Here is a 17,823-nt window from a genome sequence, read left to right as displayed (position 1 = left end):
AACAAGCTGAAGACAGAAAAAGTCTGGTGCATCTCTCTTTCCTGGCACAGAACTGCTCTAGGAGGGCTCCCCCTGTCAGGGACCTAACGAGGAGCCAGAAACCCATGGGCTGTTAAAAACCTGTGTGGAGTCATGGCATGGTGCACGGCACTCACACTCACTAATTTGAGTGTGGCCAGGATTTCATGTGAGCATCTCACCTGGACGTTTTTTAGGTTTTTAAGGAGGAGCACTCCCTGAAGCTTTGCTTTACCCTTTCAGAGCACAAGCATGTGCTTGTCCATCACCATCATCAACTTAAAACCTCAGTTCATTTTATCTTTTGTCTCCATCATCACACCACACCTGGGGGCTGCACTACCCTGCACCATCTCCTGGCTGAGAGGAGCAAATTGCACTGGTCACTTTTTCTTCTCTGCACCTTGAAATTAATGAGGAATTAAATTATTTGTGACTTCCTGCCTGTGTGGTATGAGGATATCGTAACAGTGCGATTTCAGAGTTCATTTTTTGGGTACTGCTCGAGGTGAAACTCTGCCAGGTTTCTGAGAAAACCTGACATGTAAGTAAACATCTGCCCTGTGGTGCTCAAAATTGCCAAAGTGCAGCTGACCTGCAAAGCAGAAGGTCTTTTGGGCCACAGAGCAACACTGGCTGCCAGAATAATTCCTGTGATTACCTTCTCTCCAGATTCTGCATCGGAACTGGGGAAAGGAAAATCTCAGCTACTCAGTTGGGTGTTGAATAGTAGATAAACTGCCAATTGTTTGTATGTAATGAATTTTCATAATTTTCTCAATTTACATTTGTGGATTGCTCACAATATCTGAATGCTTTTGTTCCTGTGCCCAAATGGAGTGGCTTCAAAAGGCAATGTATGCAGAAATATCTTGATTTTAAAAAAAGATTAGGTCTACAAGTATTCTGGCGAATAAAATAATGATGAATACCATACATAAAATTATGAAAACTGGAGCACTTCAGTTAAATACATGCTTTGAGTCTTGCTGATTAAATGGATAAACCTTTAAATATTTTTAATGTGACTGAATGATAACTTATGTCTATTTTCATAATTCTAGAGATAACTGCAATAGCAATTTGTAGCACTTTAAGTGCTGAACTTTGAGGGAAGAGCAGCAATATGGAACTTTGCAGTAATTACAGGATTTTAAATTTACTTTTTAACAATCATTTCAGTATCTGAATCGGACAATTTTTTTCCTTCATTGTGTCCATAAAACCCAAAATCACAAGTCTTCAGCTAGAATAAGTTAAAATAAATTGAAAGTTTAATCTGTTTCATTACTTGCATCATGAGAATAATTATTTGCAAGCCATACTTTTGTACTTGTTTATTTAATTTCTACAAACAGGTGATATAGTCAAGTACTTTGAATTTCTTCTAAGTACTTGACCATATCAACTGTTTGTAGAAATTAAAAAATTTGAATAGGCCTTTCAATCCCCAAGTAATGCTTGATGAAAACAAAATGAGGATGAAGGCTTGATGAAAACACAATTAATTTCTTCTAAGCTGGATTTGGCATGATATTCTGGATCTATTTGTATTCTATTGCAATTACAGTGACTTGGAGCTCAGAAGAGTTGATAATTTCAGACAAATTTTTTTTTTTAATTTTTTTTTTTTTTCCCATTTGCAGGGTGCTCTGGCCCACTAGGGATAGAAGGAGGGATTGTGTCAAACCAACAAATCACTGCATCCTCCACTCACCGAGCTCTTTTTGGACTCCAGAAGTGGTACCCCTACTATGCACGGCTTAATAAGAAGGGTCTTGTGAATGCCTGGACTGCAGCAGAAAATGACAGATGGCCCTGGATTCAGGTAACAGATGGAGCTGAGGAGGGAAAAAAACATCCTTGATTCAATTGCCAGTGTCACTTAAGAAACTGATGAAGACAAGTGGTTAACGAACAGCTAGGCTCTTATTCACTGTCAAAGACATAGCCCAGGCTAAAAGGGACTATTTAGTTGCAAAACAGTGATAATCTTGACTTTACAAATGCACAAGCTCCTTTTTTTTTTTTTTTAATTAAAAAAAAAAAACCTGTACATATGTTCCATTGTGGCTTCTAAACCGTGGAGGCAGATTTATGCAGGCTCCTTTCAAAAAAACTGCTTTCCACATATGTTGTATTTGGTGGTCAGCTCCTTAGAAGCATACCATAGCTTTAGTTCTTGGTGGAGATATCCTGACACGTGCTAAAAGTCCTTGAAGTATGATTTTGGCACTGCCAGAGCATGCTGGAAGAGCTGGTGCTCTTTGCTGAGCTGCTCTGGGCACACACAGGTTAAGCACTACTGGAAGTAATAGGAACTGTTTTAATTAAGGCTGAAACAGCTGTTAGTTCAGACACATCCATGGGGCTGAAAATACACATTTTCTCAATCCTGCTCAAGCATGGTATTGCTTGAGTGATTCAAATGGCAGTGCCCTTACTGTGTACTGGATTTCTCTGTGCCCAAAAAATTACTTCAGTGAAAGCAGCGAGTATGAAGTCCTGTAGCAGTGTTGTTATGAAGGTAATTTTGTAGTGGTTGTTGTAGCTCTTTGCTTGGGTTGTGTTTTCATGATATGAGAATTGGGCAGAGCTTTGGCAATGTCAGCTGTTGGTTAATAAAGGTTGGTGAGTTAGACACTCATGTGAAAACTTTCTGCACTGATCCTCATGGTCAATGTGTGAGGAGGATGCTTCCCTTCCAGTGAACCCACTGCAGGATTTAGCAAAACTGTGATATTTGAGCATTTTATCTGCTAACATTGAGTTGAACTGTCCATAATGCCCTCAGCTGTGTCAGACACACTCTTCTTGAGGCTACCTTGGTGTACATTGCATTAATATTTGTTCACAATCAATGCTTTTTCCCTGACTACCGTGTTTAATTTTATTGAGAGGCTCCTACTTATCTAGGGGGGAAGCATACCTAATTACCTGCTCATTTTTCTTGTATGGAGAGCAGACACAACACACTGTTTGATGAAGTTTTCTGAAACTGGTGCAGTGGGAGTGGTGGATTGTGTCACCTCTAAAAACAAAACTGGTGCTACTGTTTGTTATTTATTGCAGAATGAAAACACAAAGGCCCTTGAATGCGTTGTAAGTCAGTTTTCCTCCATAAAGATCAGAGGGGTTAGGAAGTCTGTAAAATTTATACATTGAAAAGAACAGCAAAGGATCATGCAGGGGGACCTGAGCAGAATTATTTCCATGGGAGTAGAAAGCTAATGTAATTTTAATGCATAATGAAAAAGTCAGCTTTTGGGCTGTGTTAAGAGTGTAGGCTTTATTAAATAAGCTGGAGAAAGATTTCAAAATCGTTTAGCACTGGTCCCCTAGACATGTCCTTTTGAGGAGAAGAGCTGGATGGGGATATTTAATGGTCTGATGCTTTCACATTTGTGCTTGGCACCACGGAGGCAGCTGCCAGGCTCCCTTGGACTTTGCTCCCTGGGAAATCTTCCCTCTGCTCTTACATGCAAGGAACATCCTTGGGCCAGTGGAGAAAATGTGTCTAGAGTCTCAACCCATTGCAACAGGTCTGAAGAATTTGTTCATTTGTTCTCTTTTTTTTTTTTTTTTTTTTTTTTTTTTTTTTTTTTTTTTTTTAATGGAGTTTTGGAGGTTATTCCAATCCCTTACAGGTTATTCTGTAACTTTGACAACCATGGGGTGTAAGGACTTTTGACAAGCTTACATCATACAATTAATGTGTTTTAAACATTCTCTTATATTCTTCTCATTTTTCTTGCAAAACAAACTTTAGTCTGTTGTTTTCACAAAACTTGCCAAGTGCTTTTTTTTAATCCTCTTTTTTTTTTCAGTTCAGGGCAAAATTAAAAATATTATTTGTAATTTCAGAGCAGAAGCCTTAAGAGGATTTCTTTCTTTCCTTTTCTCTTTCTTTAAAACACCTGGAAGCAGAAAATCTGAAACTTTTTTAGGGAGATGATAGGTGGAAGGAAGGTGTTCTGCAGAAAATCTTTTTAGGTCTGGCAAGGTGGAGATATCCACAGACTCACAGTTTATGCACAATAGTTCTTTACATCAGAGCACTTTCTTGTTCTTCAACCATGAAACAAGCTCTAAGAAATAAACACAGTCTGACCCTCGTATGGAGCAACAGTTTGATGAGAGGAGGAACAGAAATCCCACATTTTTTTTTTGCACAGGTTCTGTAATGCCCGGGGAGATGCTCCGTAAATGTTTCTGGAGTGGTACAAAAAGTCAGATTTGGGCTAAATTTCTGGCTCATGGGAGAAAAGATGTCAAACCTTCTGCTTGGATTTTTACTCTGTTGTGTCACCAGCCTGTCCCCAGAGCCCACTGGGAGCAGCCTGCACATGGAACCTTTTCCTTGCTGCTCTGAGTGACAAAGCACCTGGCCCAGAAGAAGGCACTGAAAAAGGGTGTGAGTGCTTGGCAGGGATTAAGTGGAAAGTTACAAAGCCAGAAAATCCATTTTTAGGACACGCAAATTAACATTTAGCGTGGTTGAACCTGAAGCAATCTCCTGTTCCCCTCTTGGGGAGCTTCTAATGCTAGATAAATTCTCAAGGAAGCCATGTATAATGGGCAAAGTCCCGCAAAGTATGATTATGTACAAGCCTGTAGCTATTTTTGCCTTGTTCCATCATTATCAATTTCTTTGTCATTTAATTTCTTTATTTATATGCAGCCTGGCAAATAAAAGGTTTGAGCGTTCTGCTTATAACTCACTTGTAATGAGTGCAGAAGTTTTTTTTTGTCTAATCTTTCAGGTGTCTGATACACATGAACTAATTAGCATGCAATTTCATTTTCCTGCATTCTCCCAATGAACTGAAAATTGAAATTGCCATTTTAAATTTACACTCTCAGCATGTAATTAGTAAAGGCACTACAATGCTTGTAATTGGCTTGTGATTTAAAGGGTCACTGCCCGTGTTTTTGGAAGCAAATTAAAGCCTGAGTAAGTCATATCTGCCTTTTAAAGTTCTCCTGACCTCTGTTTCTCCTCACAGGTTGGCTGTGATAAAATAGCACCTGTGTACTGCTTAGCACTTTATTAGTGATATTAACTTTTATGGGTTGGAAATACAATGACCAGGAAAAAAAAAAAAATCACGTACATCCATTTTTCATTAATTGGTCCAGAAGTATAGCCAAAATGCTCACACTGACTGTTCCAGTAATGAGTCTTTTTTGTAAACTCTTTTTAATTTTTGTTACAGTGTTTTCTCTTTTTCCTTCTGTCCTTTTGCATTTACAGTTTAAAAAAAATGCTGGTTTGTTTCATTCTGATTTCACTTCATCTCTGCTCATTCCTTGCACCTGTATTTTTTTATTCCTATATTAGTTATTCTTTTTAGGGCAGTATGAATCAGAATAGGTATGGCCATGGGCAGGATTATTGTTTCTGTTATCCCTCTACCATATCCAAAATCATGGATATGATCCTGCCTATGGATTACTATCTAACAAAAAACACAAACTGCCAGCAGGAGTTTCTGAATGTTACTCCTGTCCAGTGAATTCCAGCCTAGGAATCCATGCCTGTGCCCTTACACTTCTTCTCCTCTCCCAGTTTTAACCATCCTCATATTTCTTAATCTATTTTTCCCCTATTCACAACTTTTAAGTGTTTTGTGGTCTTTTGGACACGGAAATTGTTTTTCCAGAGTGTAAAACCCACAGGCACCAAGAGCAGATTCCAGCACAGCTTACACCTGGAGAGTTTTGAGGGAATGCACGAATTACTGAGCATCATGCCACTACGTGGGAGATGTGTTTGAACACCTGACCTGTTGCTGGGGACTGTTGTGTATAAATGTAAAGTACTCAATGGAATAACAAAACCCATATTTTTTGTTATCTCTCACTAAAATGGTATAAACTGTTTCTCCAGAGACATTGGTGTGCTTGCAAATTTTCAAAATAAAATATTCAAATATTTATGTTATTCTTGTGAGTAGTTGGAGGTTTGAAGGACTAATTTACATAACAGGTAGAGTGCCCACTTGGATTGCAGAATCAAAAGTGGGAAGTAAAGTTGGTTCAGGCTGATTATTTAGCTTTTTTTCTTTTAATTTTTATTGCATACAAGATGATCTCAAATATTTAATCTGGGGTTTCTTCTTCAAAGAATTCATCCCCTTCCATCTATATTTCATGTTTTTCTGTTTGCAATCAATTTTTGAAAGTCAAGTTATAATTTCAAAATGGAAAAGCTACAAATCTTACTTAGAATATATGGAAAGATAATTATAATTCTCTAATTTTTCTAATTTATTTCCCAAATGGCTTTTCTGAAATTAGGTGCTAAAATTCAGATGAAACACAATAATGAGAAATTCAACAGTTTGATGGAAAATGTGCCTACCTTCTGATTGGCAATTTAATATATTAGTACTCCAGTCCAAAGTAAAATACATTTGGTTTATTTACCATTTCTGCATGTCTGTTGTAAATAATACTTTTTGCCTTTTTAATTTAGCTTCCTTAATATCTATGCCCAGGGTTAAGAAAATTTCTTCACTATATTTCTTGAAGCTATGAGTAAACACTTTTGCTGCAGGTACTTTTAATAAAAAAGATCACCTGTGATGGAAAGGGACCTAGCCCAACAGAGTCAGGGCAAAAAATTTGCCTGATCCCTGTCTTATTTAGAATTAATATGTTTAGTCCTTTCTTTTCTTGAAAAGCACAGAAAATGCTTTTTAAAAAAACAGTCTAAATATATTGTGCAATATTCTTGCTGTTAGGTAGAATTTATATTTTAATTGAGGCTTAATTTATTACAAGTGTCTCCAAACAACTTTTGGTTTCAATCCCACCTCTGGTGCTCAGCCTCACCTTTTTGGGACTTCCAGTCCCTTGGCATAATTAAATCTGTGACTATGACTCTCACAAAGCTAATCACAACAACTATGACACACACAAAAAATTATTTGCATAAAAAAACCTTGAGTTCCATCATTCTTATCCCCAGGCAGAAAACCAAAAAGCATTGTGTAGGGTTTTTTCCTCAAAAAAAAAAAAAAAGGCCAGGGAAAAGAAAAAGTTTACAGCTTCCTCATCAAGAGCTTCCAAAGAGCAAGTACACACCAGGTGATAGCTATTTGCTAATGAAATGATAAAACCCAAAATACACAGAGGCCTTGCAGAACATTCACTCAAACATCTGTTGGTGAGAGCTCCAAGCAAACTGCCATCTGTGAAACCATTCATTTTTTCAAAGTTCATTTCCTCATTCATGAGCACTGGTGTACAGGCTTCCAAAAATACCTGTCACTGAATGTTTTATATCACTTAATGTAGCTCTCATCTCAGTGTCAGGTGAACTTTATGAAACGCTGTCTCAGAGTCATCCTGCAAGGAGATGTGCACCACATAGGAAGATTTAAGCCAATAAGTTAAATCCTGAAAAGTTGTTAAAGATCTTCTTTTTATTGTCAATATTTCAAAATTTGGCTGAATATCATAGAAAGATTTCCTTGGAGTATATTGGTGAGAGGCAGTAGGTACCTGAAAGCCCTTGGCTGTGGAGAACAGAAGCAAATAAGGAAAGTGCAGTTGAATTGAAACAATGCCACACAGGACCTTTGATCTGCAGGAATTAGAAGAGGTTGTCTGCTAGCCAAAGCCTGCCATAAATTCACTGACTTCAGTGAATTCAGTACCAGTGTCTGCTCTCTGCAGACCTCCCTCAGCATCTAAACATTTAGCTTACAGGCCAAAAATGTAGTTTATGTACTCAGAGCAGAAAACAAAGGGGCTGGGAGCCTACTTCTTAGTGTAATCATCCACAGAATCCCTGGTGTCCCAAGTCTTGGTGTCCATTTATTGTCACATCTCCTGCTTTCATCCCAGGCACAAACATATTCCAACAATTTTGGACTGAGGTTCTGGGTGCACAAAACAGCCAGTTCAGAGTCAGCATCCCCAGGGCAACTGAGGCTTGATGCTGTTATGAACACCATCCATAATGTGCCCTGTCAGCCCCCATGCCAGAATTCCTTAATTACTCCACCTAATGTGGCTGAAGGACTAAAGGAACAGGTCCTTTAAACACATTTATCCCCTGCATCTGCAACACTCTGCATTCCAACTAGATTTTTCCTTTCCCATTTCCCACTATGATATGAAAAGCAATCAAGTCTTAAAAAGTGGTGACACCAAAAGGAACAAAGGCCTGTCCACACTGTTTATTGCATTAGGAAGAGGCAAATAAAAGGTGTGCCAGCACCTGTGTGGTGGTCCATAATGGAAAGATGTGTGGGTATCCTAATCACCTTGTGGGGATGACAGCATCCAAATCTGTGAGATGATGTCATGCTGATGTGTGATAGCCAAATGAATAATTTTTACCTTCTAAACATTCACTTAAAAACTGGCAAAGCCAATGATCCTCACTCACAGTTACTGTCCTGCTAGATTTGACTTCTAGGAAAGGGTTGTTTCAAGTTATTTCAGTAAAGTTAAGGTTCAGGGAGCAAAGTTTAAGTAAGACTACATGTCAGGATATTGGGATTTTTTTTGTGTGGTAAGCAGGCCTATGTACGCAATCCCAAGATGGGCCAGCTTGGAAGGGCCCACAGTGGCTCAGCTGGTGCCACCTCCCTGCTCCAGCAGGGCCACCCCAGAGCCCAGGGCTTTGTGCCCAGGGAATTCTGGAATGTTCCCAGGTTGGAGCCCCCAGAGCCCCTCCGGGCTCTGCCCAGGGCTGGCTCTGCCTCCTGCGGGGGGAAGTGCTGGGATCAGCCCCGCCCGGGGCTCTGGGGCCACGGCTGGGCCTGGGACAGACAGGGATGGACAGGCACAGACAGGGACAGACAGGCAGGCACAGACAGGGACAAACAGACTGGGACAGATAGGGACAGACACAGGGACAGGCACAGACAGACAGGGACAGACTGGGCTGAGCTCAGTCTATGCTGGGGGCTCCGGGGCCATGGCTGGGCCTGGGCCTGCTCTGACCTCTGCACACAGCGACGGACAGACAGGGATACAGGGACACACAGACACACAGGGATGGACAGGACAGACAGGGATGTGGGAGCATAAAATGTAAGAAAATAAAGATAGTGCAGAAGGTAGTCTCACACCTGAGGAGTTGCAGCTGTACTAACCCCCAAAGATTAGGAACAGGCCTGCCCTTAACAGGCACAGCCGTGTCCAATAAGAAGAAGAGTGCTACAAAAGAGTGGGTTAGCTGCGTGAGGAGAGAGTTGCAGTTTGTTGGTTGTGCTGTGAAGAAGAAGGAGATATCCATGAGAAATCATTGACAAGGTATGGGACTTTTGCAATAAAATGAAACACAGGGACAGATGGAACGCACAGGGAGATGCAGAGACAGACAGAAACACCCCGGGACACCCCGGCACAGGCAGGGCTGAGGCCCCTCTCACTGGGGCTCCTCTCCAGGCTGAGCAGCCCCAGCTCCCTCAGCCTTCCCTGGGTCACCTCTGTCCCCCTCCCTCCTCTGGGGCTGCTCCAGGAGCTCCCTGTCCTCCTGTCCTGAGGAGCAGATGGACACTGTACTGCAGATGTGCCCTCACAGGGCTGGACACTCCACTCACAGAGCTGGGCAAAGGGGCGGGATCCCCTCCCTGATCTGCTGGTAATGCTGTTCCCAATGTCCCCCCAAATCCCATGGACCTTCCTTGCCCGTAGGACGCTCTGCTGGTCAGGGAAAGCTCATTGCCCACCAGAACTCCCAGGTCTTTCCTGACAGAGCCACCCCAGCATGTCCCCTCCAGCCTGTGCTGCTGCTGCCTGGAGCTGCTCCTGCCCAGGTGCAGGACCTGCATTTCCCCTATTAAGCTACAGACATTTCTTCCCTGCCTAATTCGACAACCTGTCAGGGTTCCTTTGGAGGGCTTCACAATTTCAAAACATATGAAGCCCTCAGGGGTTTTGGCCTCTTGTCCCAGCTATATGTGGTTAGTGACCTGCTGAGGACGCCTCATCCAACCATTGAGGAACAAGTTAAACAATTCTTTGCACCAGTATTGAACTTTGGGGGATACCAGCAGTGGCACATCTCTAAGCAGACCCCATGACGCTGATTACAGCCCTCTGGACCTGCTGCTCACCCATTTCTCAACCCAAGTTTATCTCACCTCATCTTCCATGGCTGTTGGAAGCACAGAAAGTCACCAGCAGCAATGAGAACTGCCACAGACAACCAGGGCTGAAGTCAACTCACCCTCCTTGATCTCCCCTGGAAAAGGTGGCCTGTGTTTGTCATCTCAAAGACATTCCAATTTATGCCACATACTAATTCTGTGAACTGAAAAGGGGAGCATATTTTACTCTTGCACTCTTAGAACGTTCTTCAATGACTGGTTAAGATAAAAAAACATGGTTCAAGCCTTGACTGGCACAATGAGACTTTTCAAAGTTTGTCTATCATAAAACCAAGCAATGTGTAATTTTTTTTTTAACCTAATCTTTTGCCTGCAAAGTTTTGTAGAAGGAAAAATATTCTGAGGAAAAACATGCCTAAGAATAGAGAAAATCTCACCAAAGGGTAACTTTTAACATTTCTATATGAACTATTTTTTTTACTTTTGAGTCCTAATTTCAATTAATAATAAAAATATTTCAATTAATAATAAAAATATTTCAATTCATAAAAATATTCCATTATAATACAAATATTCAATTATAATAAAAATATTTCAATTAATAATTAAGGGGATAAAGATACATATTTTAATAAGATTGTGCACCATTTGATAGCACTGTTATCACTAGATAAGTTTATTCCAGGAATGTGCAATGGGATCTCACAGGTTCAGGGAAGTGTGATCTCCTGAGAGTTCTCAGATTTCAGATGGTTAACACTCCTTTAATCAGTACATTGGGTGTCCTTCCAAACCTTGAAACTCTATAATTCCATGACTTCTTGGTCTGGGAACATGCATAGAACCTAGACAAAGCCCACTGAAGCCAGAGTGGGAATTTTTCCCAGTTCTCCTTTTGGCGGCTCAAGAGAAGATCATAATTTTCTTCAGAGTTTTTACCAGAGTGCATCTGCCAAAGTGCCATAAAAACAGACGGAAAGTGTGAGAGAGAAAATACCTCCCAATATCTGAAGTTATTTCACAACCATAAATTTCCCTGAGTGTTTTTTTTCACAGTGATTTTAATATTGCACCTTTTTAAATTCCCTTCTTTTCCCTAGGGAAGACAGTTTTCATGTAGGATGGAAAGAAAAGTGTGTGGTTTTGACCTGAGTCTGACACCACATCTTCCAGATCTACGAGCTGTTGATCAAAGCTCTTTTACAAGGGGAAGTACATGGAGATATTTTCACTGGCATTTTTATTTACATATTCTTAGGCTGATTCTTCAGGATGTCTTCTAGACATTGTGGGGAAGTTCTTTGTGAGAGCCATTAACATTCCAAAGGCAGGAAGAGTTTTCACAAGTTCAAAGCACGTGAAGAAATTCGTAATAGCATAAATGACCTTGGTGTTTCTTAGGTAACATTCAGTTTCAGGTAGTTAATACTCATGTGATCAATACATTGCAAATAAAATTATATTTTTCAGGGCTACCAACCTCTGAACAATGTGAGATTGATTATTGGCCCCTTCTTGAGATGGCAGTCTAAACATGCCAGTGTTTGAATAATTCATATAACCCTGTTAATGGCATTCATAACAACTACCTTTGGGACTAAAATAATGACTTAATAATAAGAAGGAACAGACTAAGCAAGTTTTTTAGTCTGTCTAATTATGTAAACTCTCTGAGGCATAAATTGAAAGTTCTCAACAAAAGCCAAATGAAGTAGGTGCTTTTTGATAATTCTCATAACATATGTTCCCCCACATTAGTATTACGTGGGCCAAACAATCCTTGTATTTATGCTTTCCACACAAGTAGGGTCTAACCTATATTCTGATTTCTTCACAGAGAGGCAAATTAATTTATTGGTCCAATTTGCATCTCTGATTCTGCGTGTCTAATTTAAAGCAGGTACATGAATAAGTCTCACTGAGGATGGAGTTTGTTTTTAGAGGGTTGGCTGAGGCTGAGATGCAGGTGGGTAGAGGGAAGTCCTGAGAGGTGTTTGGTCTTACCCTGAGGTGTGATAAACTGGAAACAGCAGGAGGGTGAGTTTTCAGAGGATGTAATAGCAAAGTTATGAGGGTGCTTTGCTGGACCTGCATCCACATAAGTGAAACAAAATGGGCTGGGATCAGAAACAGCCTGAGTGTTTAACTGGTCTGTCCTCAAGGTGCAATCCCACAACCATGCTGGGAATTATAATTTTCAAAGCAACATGTAACAAACGTTTGTTCTCCTAGCCTATAGCATGACAGCAATTTATGCAATCACATGAATAATTTACAATAAAACATGTTTTTTCTCCGTGGGGCAGACCTCCTTCCAGCATGCCAGTGAGGGTGCTGCTGTGGATAAATCACTGCATATCCTCGCTGTGTGCTGCTTAAAACACACATCACTGCCACTGTGCTGACTGCATTAATGCCCTGAACTAAATCCAGGGGAGCTCTGCTGACAGTGCTGATTAGGAGAGTATCAAAAAGCCACAGACAGGCAAGACAGATGAGCACCTCGTGTGCAGGTGCCAGCGAGGCTTTGCAAGGGGAAGTTAATAGTGACTGACCTGCTGTGCCCTTCCTGCTCCTCATCACCAGCCCAGCTCTGCAGCTGCTCTGGCACCAGGGTGAAACAGCAGTTTGTCCTGTTCAGACTGGAGGAAACAACCTTGGGGAATAAAAAGGAAGTGCTGGAAGGAGCTTTCAGACCCGCTGACTTTCCCAGGATTGAGGGGATTGTGTCAGGTTGTTTGTTTCGTGGGTTTATTAAAAAACATTTCTATGCTTCTCTATGCTAGTATCCCTATTTTTCATCAGAAAATGTTTGTCTGCATGCTTTCTATCTAGCTTTGTCAGAATTATGACTTTGGGGGAAAAAAAAAAAAGAGAGAAGAGACAAAAAAATTAAATTTCAATCCTTCAAAACCTGATGAGATCAGCAGGGAAGGGTTGCTGTAATAAATCTTTTAATGCCAGTATAACCTTGATCTCTTATTCAACCCTGTTTTTATGTGAGTAATGGTGAGTAGCAGTAAAGATATATTTACTTTGTGCTAGAAAAGATGAAGAATTATTTATGACAACACTATTCCATCTCATAACTGAAACAGGTAAACACCTTTGTTCTCCATAAAATGCACTTCTGTTTATGAATCTAAAACTACATTTAACGTCTCAAAGACCCAAGGTTTCATGTAGGCTTTAATCTGAGCATTTCTGGAAAGCTTGCTCTGGAGGAACACTTCAGATGAGGCTGTTCTGCAGGAATTGTTAGCGGTGGTATTGCTAGCAGTGAGATTACAAATGAGGGGAATGTGGCTATGGATTCTGTCCAGGAGCATCATGTAGGGGTCTTCCTAAAGTCACTCTCTTCTCATCCCTCTTCTCGTCTCCTGACTACAATAATGTAGATGAGACGGATGCAGTTGGGTGTTTTTTTACCTTCTTGCCCATTTTATAGCTCCTGCAAAGTGAATATGCTAGCATTTGATCATAAATTGTAATAGGAAGATAACACCTTCCAGTGGAGCTGTCCCAGTCCCTGCTGTTCTGTTACACTCACACATTACAATTCTAAATTTAATCTTCTTTTTTTTTCCTACGGTTCTAAGGTCTGTAAACCGTGCTGAGGAGTTACTGATGGCCTTTTTTTTGTGGAGCCCTTTGGACTTTTTTATGAAAAACAAACTCCTGCATTAACTCACAGCTACCATTGCAGCTGCACACACACCATGCAGATTTGCAAGTCTGCTTCTGAATTGCCTCTGAAAATGGTGCACTGTACAATCAACAGGAACTCCTGAAATTACCTTGTTCATATTACCACTTTCTCTTAGAGAAAAAGTCCTCCTCGTCTATTTCCTTTGCAATATAGATTTTTTGCCAGGTTCCAGTAAAATCTAGATTGGGTACGTCTTCCTTGGTGTGGACAACAATTTAGCATCCCCAAACAGATTGGAGTGAATCATTGGAGTCCAGAGCATTAGTGAAAATTGTTTAATAGATAATCGCTCTTGCAGGACCAGTGCTGAGAGAAGTGAGCACGGCACCCTGGTCCCTTTTTCCCCTCCTGTGGAGAAAAGGCCATGACTCTGTAACCTGCTGTGACCATCAGAGTGCTCTCTGTAATCATGGAGTTGGGAGGACTTTGGTGGTTGAAACAAATAAGATTAGAAGGAATTTCAGGGATTTCTTACACTAAAGGAGTTGATTTTATTCCCCAGCTCTCAGTCATACACTGCTCTAGAGGGTATCTGCCTCAAGTGATTTTATTTGATTTGTTTTGGCTACATGGATGAATTCAACATGCAGTTGTGTACCCAGCAGGGGACCTGAGGTGGTGTTTCTTGCCACAGTCCCTGAACTCACATAAATTGAACTGACTCCATGCCTGTTCTCTCCTTGTGCTTTCCTCCACACCAGCACAGTGACTTTGCATGCTTTCCTCCACACCAGCACAGTGACTTTGCACCCCATGTGTGGCACAATCCAGTTATTGTAGAGCCAGATTTAAATACATTGGTGTCTAACTACTGGCTTCATTTTACACACAGTTTTACCTGAGCAGCTCCGTGTTCATCACTCATTCCAGTCCCAGAAATCCTTCCTTCCTTCCTTCCTTCCTTCCTTCCTTCCTTCCTTCCTTCCTTCCTTCCTTCCTTCCTTCCTTCCTTCCTTCCTTCCTTCCTTCCTTCCTTCCTTCCTTCCTTCCTTCCTTCCTTCCTTCCTTCCTTCCTTCCTTCCTTCCTTCCTTCCTTCCTTCCTTCCTTCCTTCCTTCCTTCCTTCCGCCACTTCCTTCCGCCACTTCCTTCCGCCACTTCCTTCCGCCACTTCCTTCCGCCACTTCCTTCCGCCACTTCCTTCCGCCACTTCCTTCCGCCACTTCCTTCCGCCACTTCCTTCCGCCACTTCCTTCCGCCACTTCCTTCCTTCCTTCCTTCCTTCCTTCCTTCCTTCCTTCCTTCCTTCCTTCCTTCCTTCCTTCCTTCCTTCCTTCCTTCCTTCCTTCCTTCCTTCCTTCCTTCCGCCACTTCCTTCCGCCACTTCCTTCCGCCACTTCCTTCCGCCACTTCCTTCCGCCACTTCCTTCCGCCACTTCCTTCCGCCACTTCCTTCCGCCACTTCCTTCCGCCACTTCCTTCCTTCCTTCCGCCACTTCCTTCCGCCACTTCCTTCCGCCACTTCCTTCCTTCCGCCACTTCCTTCCTTCCTTCCTTCCTTCCTTCCTTCCTTCCTTCCTTCCTTCCTTCCTTCCTTCCTTCCTTCCTTCCTTCCTTCCTTCCTTCCTTCCTTCCTTCCTTCCTTCCTTCCTTCCTTCCTTCCTTCCTTCCTTCCTTCCTTCCTTCCTTCCTTCCTTCCTTCCTTCCTTCCTTCCTTCCTTCCTTCCTTCCTTCCTTCCTTCCTTCCTTCCTTCCTTCCTTCCGCCACTTCCTTCCGCCACTTCCTTCCGCCACTTCCTTCCTTCCTTCCTTCCTTCCTTCCTTCCTTCCTTCCTTCCTTCCTTCCTTCCTTCCTTCCTTCCTTCCTTCCTTCCTTCCTTCCTTCCTTCCTTCCTTCCTTCCTTCCTTCCTTCCGCCACTTCCTTCCGCCACTTCCTTCCGCCACTTCCTTCCGCCACTTCCTTCCGCCACTTCCTTCCGCCACTTCCTTCCTTCCTTCCTTCCGCCACTTCCTTCCTTCCTTCCGCCACTTCCTTCCGCCACTTCCTTCCGCCACTTCCTTCCTTCCGCCACTTCCTTCCTTCCGCCACTTCCTTCCTTCCTTCCGCCACTTCCTTCCTTCCTTCCGCCACTTCCTTCCTTCCTTCCTTCCTTCCTTCCTTCCTTCCTTCCTTCCTTCCTTCCTTCCTTCCTTCCTTCCTTCCTTCCTTCCTTCCGCCACTTCCTTCCGCCACTTCCTTCCTTCCGCCACTTCCTTCCTTCCTTCCTTCCTTCCGCCACTTCCTTCCTTCCTTCCTTCCTTCCGCCACTTCCTTCCTTCCTTCCTTCCTTCCTTCCTTCCTTCCTTCCTTCCTTCCTTCCTTCCTTCCTTCCTTCCTTCCTTCCTTCCTTCCTTCCTTCCTTCCTTCCTTCCTTCCTTCCTTCCTTCCTTCCTTCCTTCCTTCCTTCCTTCCTTCCTTCCGCCACTTCCTTCCGCCACTTCCTTCCGCCACTTCCTTCCGCCACTTCCTTCCGCCACTTCCTTCCTTCCTTCCTTCCTTCCGCCACTTCCTTCCTTCCGCCACTTCCTTCCTTCCGCCACTTCCTTCCTTCCTTCCGCCACTTCCTTCCTTCCTTCCTTCCTTCCTTCCTTCCTTCCTTCCTTCCTTCCTTCCGCCACTTCCTTCCTTCCTTCCGCCACTTCCTTCCGCCACTTCCTTCCGCCTCTTCCTTCCGCCACTTCCTTCCGCCACTTCCTTCCTTCCTTCCTTCCTTCCTTCCTTCCTTCCTTCCTTCCTTCCTTCCTTCCTTCCTTCCTTCCTTCCTTCCTTCCTTCCTTCCTTCCGCCACTTCCTTCCTTCCGCCACTTCCTTCCGCCACTTCCTTCCGCCACTTCCTTCCTTCCTTCCTTCCTTCCTTCCTTCCTTCCTTCCGCCACTTCCTTCCGCCACTTCCTTCCGCCACTTCCTTCCTTCCTTCCTTCCGCCACTTCCTTCCGCCTCTTCCTTCCGCCACTTCCTTCCTTCCTTCCTTCCTTCCTTCCTTCCTTCCTTCCTTCCTTCCTTCCTTCCTTCCTTCCTTCCTTCCTTCCTTCCTTCCTTCCTTCCTTCCTTCCTTCCTTCCTTCCTTCCTTCCTTCCGCCACTTCCTTCCGCCACTTCCTTCCGCCACTTCCTTCCGCCACTTCCTTCCGCCACTTCCTTCCGCCACTTCCTTCCTTCCTTCCGCCACTTCCTTCCGCCACTTCCTTCCGCCACTTCCTTCCTTCCTTCCGCCAGTTCCTTCCGCCACTTCCTTCCGCCACTTCCTTCCGCCACTTCCTTCCGCCACTTCCTTCCTTCCGCCACTTCCTTCCTTCCGCCACTTCCTTCCTTCCGCCACTTCCTTCCGCCACTTCCTTCCGCCACTTCCTTCCTTCCGCCACTTCCTTCCTTCCGCCACTTCCTTCCCCCACTGCCTTCCTTCCTTCCTTCCTTCCTTCCTTCCTTCCTTCCTTCCTTCCTTCCTTCCTTCCTTCCTTCCTTCCTTCCTTCCTTCCTTCCTTCCTTCCTTCCTTCCTTCCTTCCTTCCTTCCTTCCTTCCTTCCTTCCTTCCTTCCTTCCTTCCTTCCTTCCTTCCTTCCTTCCTCCCTCCCTCCCTCCCTCCCTCCCTCCCTCCCTCCCTCCCGCCACTTCCTTCCGCCACTTCCTTCCTTCCGCCACTTCCTTCCTTCCTTCCGCCACTTCCTTCCTTCCGCCACTTCCTTCCGCCACTTCCTTCCGCCACTTCCTTCCGCCACTTCCTTCCTTCCGCCACTTCCTTCCTTCCGCCACTTCCTTCCTTCCGCCACTTCCTTCCTTCCGCCACTTCCTTCCTTCCTTCCGCCACTTCCTTCCTTCCTTCCGCCACTTCCTTCCTTCCTTCCTTCCGCCACTTCCTTCCTTCCTTCCTTCCGCCACTTCCTTCCGCCACTTCCTTCCACCACTTCCTTCCGCCACTTCCTTCCTTCCGCCACTTCCTTCCTTCCTTCCGCCACTTCCTTCCTTCCTTCCTTCCTTCCGCCACTTCCTTCCTTCCGCCACTTCCTTCCTTCCGCCACTTCCTTCCTTCCGCCACTTCCTTCCTTC

The 17,823-nt window shown here is 43.5% G+C and overlaps 1 protein-coding gene across 2 annotated transcripts in view; it reads left to right on the top strand.

Moving 5' to 3' along the window:
* The window catches only part of EDIL3 (EGF like repeats and discoidin domains 3), a 243,026-nt gene that overhangs the window by 160,737 nt on the left and 64,466 nt on the right, over window positions 1-17,823 (top strand). For both annotated transcript variants that reach the window (XM_059492968.1, XM_059492967.1), the window contains one exon: window positions 1,665-1,846. In XM_059492968.1, coding sequence (XP_059348951.1) covers window positions 1,665-1,846 — 182 coding nt within the window. The remainder of the gene's footprint in view (window positions 1-1,664; window positions 1,847-17,823) is intronic.

This window comes from Ammospiza nelsoni, chromosome Z (assembly GCF_027579445.1).
Source record: "Ammospiza nelsoni isolate bAmmNel1 chromosome Z, bAmmNel1.pri, whole genome shotgun sequence".
Taxonomy (NCBI): domain Eukaryota; kingdom Metazoa; phylum Chordata; class Aves; order Passeriformes; family Passerellidae; genus Ammospiza; species Ammospiza nelsoni.
The sequence above is the reverse complement of the archived record's forward strand: the minus strand, read 5'-3'. Positions and strand labels throughout refer to the sequence as shown.